The 12,496-nt window shown below is 37.6% G+C and overlaps 1 protein-coding gene across 2 annotated transcripts in view; it reads right to left on the bottom strand.

Moving 5' to 3' along the window:
* Positions 1-12,496, bottom strand: part of gas7a (growth arrest-specific 7a) — a 38,150-nt gene that overhangs the window by 11,616 nt on the left and 14,038 nt on the right. For both annotated transcript variants that reach the window (XM_077211674.1, XM_077211673.1), the window contains 6 exons: positions 11,414-11,503; positions 9,541-9,653; positions 8,703-8,777; positions 8,224-8,302; positions 7,547-7,678; positions 3,441-3,564 (listed from right to left, as the gene is read on the bottom strand). In XM_077211674.1, the coding sequence (XP_077067789.1) occupies positions 3,441-3,564; positions 7,547-7,678; positions 8,224-8,302; positions 8,703-8,777; positions 9,541-9,653; positions 11,414-11,503 (613 nt within the window). The remainder of the gene's footprint in view (positions 1-3,440; positions 3,565-7,546; positions 7,679-8,223; positions 8,303-8,702; positions 8,778-9,540; positions 9,654-11,413; positions 11,504-12,496) is intronic.

Below are 12,496 nucleotides of genomic sequence, written 5' to 3'. Positions count from 1 at the left end.
ATGTTCCCCTTTAGTGTATATTGTGACTGAAGCAAGTTTTTTTTTTATATTCTTGAATGTGTATTTTATTCATAAAAGTTTTTATACAGTTTATATATATATATATATAACATGTATTTATTTATTTATCCATTGTTGAAATATTTTGTAAAATTGCTGAACTATACTACACTACTCATAATCGTTAAGAGAGATCTGTGAAGCTGATGTAACCAAATAAATTAAAATTATAGCAAAGAGCTTAGTAAGAGATTTCTGAGAAACACCGTTGAGTGGATCAGACCGAGCAGCACAATACACTTTTAGCCAATCAGCAGCGAGGAGAGAAAGTGAGCCAATCAGCAGTAGGGGGCATGTCCACTCATGATGGAGAGGAGATAGTGAACCAATTACCAGTAGGGGGCGTGTCCACTCATGATGGGGAGGAGAGAGTGAACCAATCATTAGTAGAGGGCGTGTCACTCATGATGGAGCGGAGAAGAAGTGAGCCAATCAGCAATAGAGGGCATGTCCAATCGTGATGGGGAGGACACAGTGAGCCAAGCTGCAGTAGGGCCGTGTCACTCATGATGGGGTGGAGAGAGAGTGAGCCAATCAGCAATAGAGGGCGTGTCCAATTGTGATGGGGAGGAGAGTAAGCCAATCAGCAGTAGGGGGCGTGTCCACTCATGATTGGGGAGTAGAGCGAGTAAGTAAGAAAACTTTATTTATATAGCACCTATTACAGATAAAAATCACAAAGTGTTTTACAAAGTGCAACAATTTAAATAAAAGAAGAGCTAAAAACAAAACATAAAACATAAAAGCCCAATTAACTAAAAGCTTGTCTAAATAAAAGTGTCTTTAGCTGCTTTTTAAAAGAAACAACAGATTTGACCACACGCAGTTACAGGGGCAGGGCGTTCCAGAGTTTGGGGGCAACTGCCTGATAGGACAGGTCCCCCCGAGTTTTAAAGCGAGTTTTGGGGACCATCAGGTGGTTTTGACCTGAGGACTGGAGAGTGCAGGAGGAGTAGGGGGTCAACACGTCTGTGATGTACTGGGGGGGGGGGGGCCTGTTCATGTAGTGCTCTAAAAGTCAAAACTAAAACGTTATAATAAATTCTATATTTGACTGGAAGCCAATGGAGTGTGGATAAAACCGGTGTAATGCGAGTCCTTCTGTTGGTTCCTGTTAAAAGCCTGGCTGCAGCGTTTTGCACCATTTGGAGACGACTCAAAGAAGATTTGTTAAAACAAGTAAAAAGAGAATTACAATAATCTAATCGAGAAGAAATACACATGATGGGGGAGAAGTGAGCCAATCAGCAGGGGGCGTGTCACTCATGATGGGGGAGGAGAGAGAGTGAGCCAATCAGCAGAAGGGGGCGTGTCACTCATGATGGGTGCAGCGTACAGGTGATACTCATTATCAGTCACACCACCGGCCTCACGCCATTCTCTCATGGCTCTCGGCCCTTCCCTGCTTGCCACATACGTGACCTACCAGCGTCAGTTACTATACAGAATACTATAAATTCGGTAATACTACTCTGTTGGTGTACTGTTTTTCGCATTATATGAAGTAAACTAAACATGTTTGTATATATTTTTTTTAATAATAAAATAAAAATAATAATACAAAAATGTCCCTCTCTCAATTTCTGCATACTTTAAGAATTTGAAAAACCCTGACGTAAAGGAATCATTTTACTTATTGTCACCCATTTTATTGTCTGATAGAAAAATCATAATTCTGATCAAAAGCACAAAAAACTGCTGTGGTGGTTCCATGGTAGAAAGACAGGTCTTGAATAAAAAAGCCATGGTACTGAATGATCATCATAGTGTGCCATATACCATGGCATGGAATTCCATGGTACGTTGTGCTTGGAATACCTAACCCAAAAAAACGATGACATTACCAAAACATGTAAATATCAGGGTAGCCTACTTTTCATTACTTTAAAGTGAGTGCATGTTGTGTTTTGGAATTGAATAGTGAGCCAGGAACTTCTCTCACAGTGCTGCTAGACTAAAACACTCAGTGTGGCTGTACAAGAGTTAGTCATGGTCATTTGGCCCTCTGTGCTGATAGAGACAGTCTATAAGAACTGAATAAAACACTGTTAAGAGTCCTCAATAATGCAGCCATCACTTAGGCCAACAGGTTGTCCCAAACCTCGAAGGGTGAGTGTATTCTCCCCCGTGTGAACCTCAGGGCTGCCAGGTCTTCTTGCATTAGGGATGTGTGAGTGTCCAGCTCAGGACAAATCCGGCATTGATAGTAGGCATTCTGAGGAATAAGACTCTTGGCATGCTGATCGTCCGCTCCCACAAGCCCCATTTTCCCACTGCAAAAATAGATCATTACTCCATGCCTTTCCCAACTCCGTCTGGAACCAATACAGCCTGGCTCCTCTCAAACAGACACTCCTGGGCTTGAGCCACGGTCCTCTTCTATCCCCATGCAGTGTTCTCTCACATCCTGTTTGCCATGCCTCTCTCCACAGCTCAAAAACACAGTCACATCTCCACACGCTACAACATTGGCAGCCGAGTGGTGCCCTGCACAAGATTTCACCAAAGAGAAAGCTCCTTACTCAACATAGTGTAAAAAGCACTGATGCTTGATTACGGGTTCGTTTAGTTTGCAAAGCCATCCTAAGCGGAAGAGAAGGGCTGGACGTTTTTAAACCGAGAAACTATTGAGGAAATCAGAAAGTTGTCTGCTACAGTGTTATGACAGCTAGAAAAAATTGAGGGACTGATGACTTGAGGATTCTTAGTTCTGGTGGGCTTTTTAATTAACTTCTTAACCCTATAAAGCCCATTCATATTTGATATGCAAAATTCTAAAGGCTTCTAAATTATCAACATGATCAAAACTTTGCTGAAAATCTGAAATTGATTTACATTATACAAGCTATCAGCATTGTATCTTATTCTGGCCATATAATTATCAGCAATTGCACCAAATTGCACATTTCTGCTCAGTTTGGGCCTCTGTATAAAATGTAGGAGTTTTTTCCCCCCCTCAAATGTGAGCTCCATGTTCTCATATATTACATGAACCTGATGAATCAAATATGATACTTATATACTTATGATACTTAGGTAACATTTGAAGCTTGACAATTGCTTGTTAAATGTATATGATGCCATATACAATAGCTTTGTATAAAGACCAGACTGAAATTATCCGTTATTATGTTATTCTTTGAAACTTTCCCATCCACTGCAGTTCTCAGATATGTTCCTTAAATAATCCTGATTTTTTTGGACCATAGAGCCATAATATCACCCCTAAAAACTTGAATTAGCATTGTAACTTCACTTATTTCCTGTGTTTAGTAACATCTTAGATCAAAGAAAAGTGTTTTCAGGTTTATTGTGTGTACTGTGTAGTAAGATCATACTAGTTCGGGCTTAATGAGCTGCTTTTGTACTGATGCTCTGACCTGCTTGTGTGGATTTCCGTCGGGCTTTCTTAATATCCTCCTCTGTTTTGTTGCTCAATTTGATCTCAAGCTGCTGTGTTTTCACCTCAAGATCCTTCTGTCTGTCTGCTAGAGCCTTCCGTGCCTGCAAAACACAACACAAAGAAGTCATGCGAAGACCAGATTATATGTGGCAACTTTCCACAAATAGGGCACAAAATATACCATAATACATTTCCTTCTCCAAAAATTATTAGAGAAAGGAAGACCATCAACCTCAAAAGGTCAAACCAAAACTTGAGAGATTTTCTAATCAATTGCAATGGAATTAGCATTTTTGAAACACTAAATTAAGACATTGAATAAAGGTTGAAACCCAGATTTGTGTGATTTTGTAATTTTCTTAAATAGATTAAAAAGAATGTAATGTAAATAATTTATACTATGCCACAGTGGCTAACAGAACTGCAAATTTAGTCTGAATTCGTTCAAACAGTCATGTTGTCTAGAGGAATGTTGTTAGATTATTAGCAGATATTCTCTGCTGTATTTAGGCCTGTCGCGATAGTCAATAAATCAATTAATCGTTACGGTAAAAAAAAAAATGAGCTCGATAATTTTTCTGGCCGCGATAATTTCCATTTGCATGCTTGTTTGTTATCTCTCTCTCTCTCTCTCTCTCTCTCTCTCTCTCTCTCTCTCTCGGTGAACCCTCATTTGTGTCCTCATGGTCTTTTGTGTGGGGAGGCGGCGCTTGTCAATCACATGGCAGGGTTTCCCATACGTTCATTTATTTGTGGCGGCCCGCCACAATATCAACACTGACCGCCACACATTGATTGTCAAATGTTTCTTTTTATTATTATTATTGTTTTTTTTACTAAGCCTATTTAAAATCGTATTTGATTGCAGAGCGCCGTAGTGCAGCACTACCTCTCGCTCGTCTCTCTCTCTCTCTCTCTCTCTCTCACTTTTGCTTTATTTGAACAAAGCTTTATGCTGGCGAAATTATTTTTCAAAAGTTTTTTGCATATGGCATGTTGAGGCTTTTTTTGTTTGTTTGTTTGTTTGTTTGTTTGTTTGTTTACAAAGGTCCTAACTGGCAGTTTTGCCTGTTATGGAGTTTATCACTATTTATGTCGAAGCCTAATGTTTAATATTTTTTGAAGTGCAATTTTGTTTACATCCATTTTATTTATTGTTTTTGGTATTTATTCAAGTGCATTTTTTGTTAACAGAGACAGAGTCCATTTGCTTTTATTGTTTTTGGTTGTTTTGTTCATTCATTGCGGATATTTAAAATGTTTTCCGTTTTCAGTGTTAAATAGTCTTTAGAAATAAAAGTTTAATGATCTTTGAAAAGGTGCACCTGCATCATTATGCCATTATCATTATTTTAGATGAAAATGGTCTCAGAACGACAATATTATCGTTTATTATCAATATTATCGTTTATCGCAATCATTTCTTAGACAATTTATCATCCAGCAAAATTTGTTATCATGACAGGCCTAGCTGTATTCAATCATATCAAGCCATAGATCATGTGAGCTTCATTGTCTGCAATCCCATTGATAGCTGCCGCATTGCGACAGTTAAACTTTGCTAAACCTCGATGCATTGCCTATGGTTACTGTTGCTCATGTCGCCAATTCTCACTGGAAATGAATGAGTGGTAAGAGGCCTGGGGTCACTGCTGATGTTTAATCAGAGGGATAAACAAGTGAATCTCTCAAGGCATCATTCTGATGTGTTCTCATTTCTCATCCAGACATCTGCTGTCCATGCACAAGTTTGAATAGACATGTCGACACACTGGCTTCAAGACATAAAGTGCAACCTGGGAAACATTTTAGAGCCATTTGTACCAGCAACACACTGACTTGATAAGAAAGTTTAAATATGCTAGACAAAATCACAATGGACTCAAAGTTTCCTTGTGAAAAAGAAGTAAACTTTAGCATACTTTAAAAAAAAACAGTATTTGTTATAGAAATAATACATTATAAAAGAACATACTTAAGAGTGAACTGAATGTAATGTTTTCAGAAACTTACTGTAATTGCATGTTATTTATAATTAAATGAAAATGTACTTCAGTTTAAATTGAAATGAAATGCAATTAGCTGAGCTTAAGAGTGTTTTTAACCCATTTACATTAAGTACATATTTATATGTAATTATGTAATAACATCTATCGTAAATAAACAAAAATACTTTAATTTAATTTATATTGAAACGTATATGTTATTAATTTAAATATATTTGTAATTACACATTTGTAATGATGAAGTTGCAATTAAGCTCATTTAAAATATATTAACCTATGTAACATTTAGGGGTGTAACGATACCCTCATGTCACGATTCGGAACTCCCGATACGATATTATTGCGAGACATATGGTAAAAGGTTTACAAAAATGCTAAATTTGGTATTACAATGTGGGTGTAAATGAATAGGCTTGGACTTAGTGCTGGAAACCCAATGCACAGAACAATGGTGGCACAAGAATAAAAATATTCACGATTCTGAAGCCGAAAATACAGAGTTGTTTTAGACAAATAGGCTTGCACTCGATCACTGATTAGATATATTTAAAATAATGTAGACCACTTTTTACTGGTAACAAGACATTTGGCATTATCAGGCCCCACATATATTTCCCCGTCGCATTCTTATACATTATATTCAGCATTATATAAAGTAGTTTAATGTAGCACTGACACTAAAACTTTGCAAACTCACACAGTTTTTTTTTTATTTTGGGTGAACTATACACAATAGATATTGTCACTATCCACGATACATATTGTTCATTTTTGTATTGCAATATATTGTGACACGATATATATTGTTACACCCAGTAACATCAAATTCCGAAGCTCCGCACATGGCATCCCGGCCAAAAATTGATGCACCTCTTGATGGAAATAATAAAATTCCTTCAAGAGGTGCATCAATTTTTGGTCAAGATCTTGTGTTGTCAATGCAAGAGTCCAGCACTCTGTAAAGTCTCCACCAGCACATCCCAAAGACTTTCAATGAATTTAAAGCAGCACTATGCAGGATTTCTGTTTTTGTCAAACAGCGATCCCTAGAGTCGCTGTAGAGTACTTGTATTTAACATTACTGTCGTAAATACAACTCACGCAGAGTGTATCTGCACTCACGGCCTCTGCACTTCATAATAATAAAGTAGCCTACCGCGTTAGGCTTACCTGAGCCTAAATGCCAGATGACACCAATAAAGTGTATCATGTACGTCGCATTATTTCGTAAAAATGTCTGTTATGATGTTGTTAGACATGATTATTGCAATTTATCATAATAGTTTGCAAATTGCGCTCATTTACACTATTTACAACATGTAGGCTTATTTATGTCCTGATAATTATGTGAGATATTGACAACTGTTCTCATGATAATCGCAGGAATCAACTTTAACAGTGAAAGCCTGACTGAGTGGGACTCTTGTCCGGTTGCTTGCGCTGTCAGATTCTCGTTACCTTTTTCTAGACTCTTCCGACCGCGCTTTCTTCGTTTTATTCCGCCATTCTGAAAACGCAGGTCCGATGTTTACTCGTGTCTGACTCCTCGCTCGGTCAGTCTGCCGTTTCCAGAGACGACCACCATTCAACCCGAAAAGAGTCATATAACCATCCCAATAACTCCGAAGCTGTTCAGTTAAGCTAAAAAAACTGCATAGTGCTGCTTTACGGTCTGGACTCAAGAGGTGCCAATTCATGTGTGAAAATTATTCTTCATGCATTCTTCAAACATTTCACAGTTTGAGCCTGATGAATCTGGACATTGTCATCCTGTAATATGACAATGATTTGTCTCCCTACATTGTTTAAGAAATGAAAAGCTACACACAGTTCTAGTTAGAAGAACTGTTGCCAAACATATAACATGCTAGAAACATAATAATGAAACATAATAATGATCCAATCATTGACTCATACTTCTAAGATTTGAATGTTTAAATCGTAATGTTAATGTTGAAAGGTTTTTGTCTTTTAAGAATAAGATTTTGTCTTTTAAGATTTTTAAGTGCACATTCAAAGGAATTAAGTACACTTTTTTTTCACTAGGGTTTAAAAAAAACATGTATAGAGTTTGCACCTTCTCCACTGCAGCATAACGGCTGACCAGCTGCTTCCTCAGGTCAGCGATGTGGTGGTCGTATTTCTTCATGTCTTTTTTAAAGTTGTCCCCTCTGAAGGTCAGGAAAGGCTTCTCGACTTCACTCTGGAGCTGGAGACAAAATCCTTGAAATCAGTTGAACATCGAACAGCGTCTGAAATGAGCTGTGGTGTGTGTGTGGTTCTCTAAGACGACATTTACTTCAGCGCATACAGTATTTGGATCAAGCCCAAAGTTTCTGCTTCAGTAATTATGATGATGATGATGATGTTCTTTAAGAAAGAAGGCTTTTGTTTTGCCGTCTCCATAAATCATATGTGTACTGAGGGAATAAGACTGCAGAATCACCTCCATCTTCCTGCAATTAATCACCCACACTGGCACTAAATGGAGCACGCAAGTGTGAACGCGGGAAAGCACAGCGGTGGAAATAGACAAATCACAGCAGACTGAGAAAAGCTGTGTAGCTCATTACATACAGGCAGCTAATAACATCTCTGAGGGGAAGCTATTCAGTACGGCACAGAAATGAAATAAAGGCCGGATACTTCATCTTCCCTGACAATGCATGAGTTTGAACTGCTAGTTTCTCAACTGGATCTTATGCCCCCTCTATTGTGTAATGTCATCATAAGAGTGAACTGAGAACTGCCCACCTTTGAGGAGAACTTGAGATGGACCTCGGCTTCATCAGCTAGACTCTTCTTGACTTGAGCCCAAGCTTCTCCAAGAGTCCTAACCAATCAAACCACGTTAAAGCTACCATATTACTCTTCAGAGTTATCAAAATAAGTGTACTTCTAGTAAAACACCCCAAAAGATTACTAAAATATTATGATATTATGGCGTATTATGTCGCAATTGTGACTTTGTAACAGGCAATTGCGACTTTATATAATCAAAACTCTGACTTTATAATTCGCAATTGCGAGTTTATATCACACAATTCTGAATATATAACTCACAACTGTCCGAAAAAAAGTCATAATTGTTAGATACAAAGTCACAATTTCCTTTTTAATTGTTTTATTCAGTGGCGGAAACAAGCTTCCAAAAAAAAATTAAAAACCCAGCTAACAAGTGTCCAGTATGCAAACACCTTCAATACTATTTCTTAATCCTCCTTGAGACATACCCTTCCTCTTGTGCTGCCATTGGGAACATGGAGAGTTTAGAAAGGTTCTTGGCATATTCCTCTTCGATTTTTATCCTGAAACATAAAGAGTTATCAAGACAAAACATTTCAATGTGGCATATAGTCTTATACAGTACTACTGAAAGAACTCCACCGCAAGATGACTAAAGACTAGTTAAGTTAATAAATTATTATTAATATATTCAAGTAATACCACTCTAATCTACAGAAACACCTAAAATCAATCAGTAACTATTGATTTTATTGAAGAACATACAATGAAGAACAAACTTGAAACTTCTGGAATCACAGAATGATTTTGGTTAATTTAAGCATTTAATAAATAAGTTATGTTGGGTATTATTGTGGTCCTTTGAATATTGTGGTCCACCTTTGAGTCTAAAAGATTGAGATCCTGCGTTTTAAGGATGTTTAGAAATTTTTTACAAGGCAAAATACTGATTAAAGTCACCATGAAATCAAAATGGATAATTCCTATTGTTTTTAAGGAATATTGTGGTATTTAATATACATTCGTTTTATTTATTTTTTTATTCATGTGGCTCGTAATCTTTAATCAAAATAACTTCCCCTTCCTCTTACAGCTCATCTCTCCTCTTCGCTGATGATGTGTTTACTGATGCGAGGTGGGCAAAATCCTCATGGACGAAATCAAGCCCCGCCCTACATTTTTCTTCTCCGAGAAGCCGTTTCACTCTGATATACGTCACAACAGGGAAGAAAAGACTATCGCAACTTTCGTTTCATGTTTGTTTGGCAGTGTGATACAGAGTGAGGTGTTACATAAGGAGTCAGTATGAGAAAGAGGCTTTCGCACCTTTCTCTGATGAACTCAGCCATCTCTTTCTGCATCTGCTTTCCCTTCAGCTGTTTCTGCAGCAGCACCTCGAACCCTGACACTGTTGCCCCCTGAGGGTCCCTCTTATCGGCCTGCAGAGGACAGAGAGACGTTACACACACTACCACATCATCAGAACCAGACTGTCAACAACACGTGAGGGCCATCGGTGTGTGTTAGTCACAGCGTAGGTTTGCATGAATCAGAGCACGTGGGAGGGGGTGTACGGCCTTGCGGGTGTAACTGAGTGTGCGTTTTGGTGAAGGGTGTGTATAGGTTGTTGAGGGTATGACTAATATAGCAGCATGGTAATGGAATATGCTTTTCTGTGTGTGTGTGTGTGTGTGTGTGTGCGTGTGTGTGTGTGTGTGTGTGTGTGTGTGTGTGTTTGTTACAGTGTAAGAGTCTGCTGTTGTGACGGAAGTTGATGTGCCAAGCCACACATGACAGAAGTGTCATAACCTTTTCACACGCTTGGCTTGAGAAACAGCCAGGAATTTCAACCAGCCCATTAAAATGCAAGCCCTAAAAATACAATGCATTAAAATGCAAGCATGGTTAATGCAATGCATATTTTTTTCAATTAGTGCAATCCAACAAGCTTTTTTGTATCAAATAATTTTGTGCATTACTTTACTTCCATATCCAGGATCAACGAAGATAGGGAATGATATGTATGTCTACATTTCATTTCACTCTCTGTCCAGGGTTCTTATAGTTAACTAAAACTAAAACAAAGCGTGAGAATGCAATCCCAAAAAAGACGACATGCAAATGAAAGTACAAAGACGCAGCCGGATCATTTCCATAATGACCAAGGCAATCTACCAAGAGCAGCGCAAATTAGCGTCTGGTTTAAGACATGCTTTTCTGGGCAGTAAATAATTGCGCGAATACCAGTAAATTGATGAGTGCAAACCTTAGTAAATCACCTTGCGTGATTCATAAAAAATCTCTCCCACCATAAATTTTGCGCATAATAAGGTCAGCCACAAAAATAACCCTGCAAATTCACTGCAAGTCTATAGTAAATCCTGACAGTAGTTTTTTAAGGCCAAAATAGGGTTTGTGCTGGTGCAAGCGGTTAGTACATCTGGCCCTTAAACCATTAAACTTTTTGTTAATTAAAATAAAATATAAAAACAAAATTTCTAATATAAAATTTTCTAAGGCATCATGTCTCATTTTTATTTAGTTTAAACTGAAAAACAAATATAAAAAAATCTGTAGATATGATAAAGGTAACAATAACAGGTTACAATAAGGTTTGTTAGTTAACATTAGTTAACTATATTATTTAACATGAACTAATAATGAACTGCATGTATACAGCATTTATTAATCTTTGTTAATGTTAATATCAATATTTACTAATACTTTATTAAAATCTTGTTAACATTAGTTTATGCACTGTGACTAACATGAACTAACAATGAACTAACAATGAACCGCTGTATTTTTATTAACTAACGTTAAAAAAGATAAACAAATACAGTAACAAATGGATTGCTCATGGTTAGTTCATGTTAGTTAATGCATTAACTAATGTTAACTAATGAACCTTATTGTAAAGTGTTAGTAATAATAAAATATTAAAATAAATTGAAAAACACATGGATGGATGGATGGATGGATAAACTTTAATGCATCAGGTCGACCCAATATCTGTGCTACAGTATAGCATACATGTACGTTTGTCACAATTGTTTTTTTGTCCTTCTAATTGTATTAGATGTAACTTGTTCGATACTAATCCTAGTATGGTATCAGCACTAAGCCACTGCGGTCCACCTCTCTCTGTCTCTCTCTCTGTCTGTCTCTCTCTCTCACTCTCTCACTTTCACTCACTCACCCAGAAATAGTCGCAGTAGCTCCATTCATTGGGCTTGAGAAGCTGCTGCTCCGGCGTAGACATGGGGACAGGGAAGGTGACACAGTTGATCTGTGGTGAGATAAAACAGAGGGAGGTCAGTTCACAGTGTGTGTGTGTGTGTGTGTGTGTGTGTGTGTGTGTGTGTGTGTGTGTGTGTGTGTGTGTGTGTGTGTGTGTGTGTGTGTGTGTGTGTGTGTGTGTGTGTGTGTGCGTGTGTGTGTGTGTGTGTGTGTGTGTGTGTGTGTGTGTTGTTTTGTCAGGAAGGATGGTTTTATTTTCAGAGGATTGAGACAGAGCTTGCTTGTGTAAGTCTCAGAGGGGAGACAAACGAAAGGTCACGATTTAAAAGAGAAAGACTGGTCATAAAGACTGTGACCTATAATTGCGGCCTGAGAATGAACAGAGTGATGGAGGAAGAGAGAGAAAGAAAGGGTATGTTTAGAATTGCAAACTATTTTTAAAAGCCTAGTATTTTGAGTATGCGCTATGTATAGCGTGCAGAGTCTGCACGTTTTCTCTATACAGGTACATTTATCAAAGCACACTGCATGAAACACTGTATCACATGTGAAGAATGAAAGCTCATTTAAGCAGTAACACATACCATTGTGCAAAAGTAGTACACTTAGCATTCTTTTTACATAAATTATTTACTTTAACCCCTTAACTGTCACCCCCCTTTTTGAGAATAAAAAATGTCTTTCTTATGTTGACCACAGAAGAGATATTGTGAAGAATACTATACTATGGAAGTTAATGGGGTCCATCGACTGTTTGGTTACCCATAATCTTCAAAATATCTTCTTTTGTGTTCAGCAGAAGACATAAATTCATACAGGGTTGAGACAACTTGAGGGTGTGTAAATTATGACAGAATTTTCATTTTTGGGGTATTTATATGTAATTTCATAATTACTATTGTCTTTGAAATATGTGTAAAGTTTGCTTGTCAGTGCATAAGGTTAATGTACTGAGAAGCATTTATGGTGAACTAAAACATACGTTAATGTCATATTGAAACGCATGTATTTGTAATTACACATTTGTAATAATGAAGTTGCA

The sequence above is a fragment of the Siphateles boraxobius genome, unplaced genomic scaffold (genome assembly GCF_051911475.1).
Source record: "Siphateles boraxobius isolate OS27281-9 unplaced genomic scaffold, OSU_SipBor_1 66, whole genome shotgun sequence".
Lineage (NCBI taxonomy): Eukaryota > Metazoa > Chordata > Actinopteri > Cypriniformes > Leuciscidae > Siphateles > Siphateles boraxobius.
Note: the sequence above shows the minus strand (reverse complement) of the source record. Positions and strands in the feature narration are given on the sequence as shown.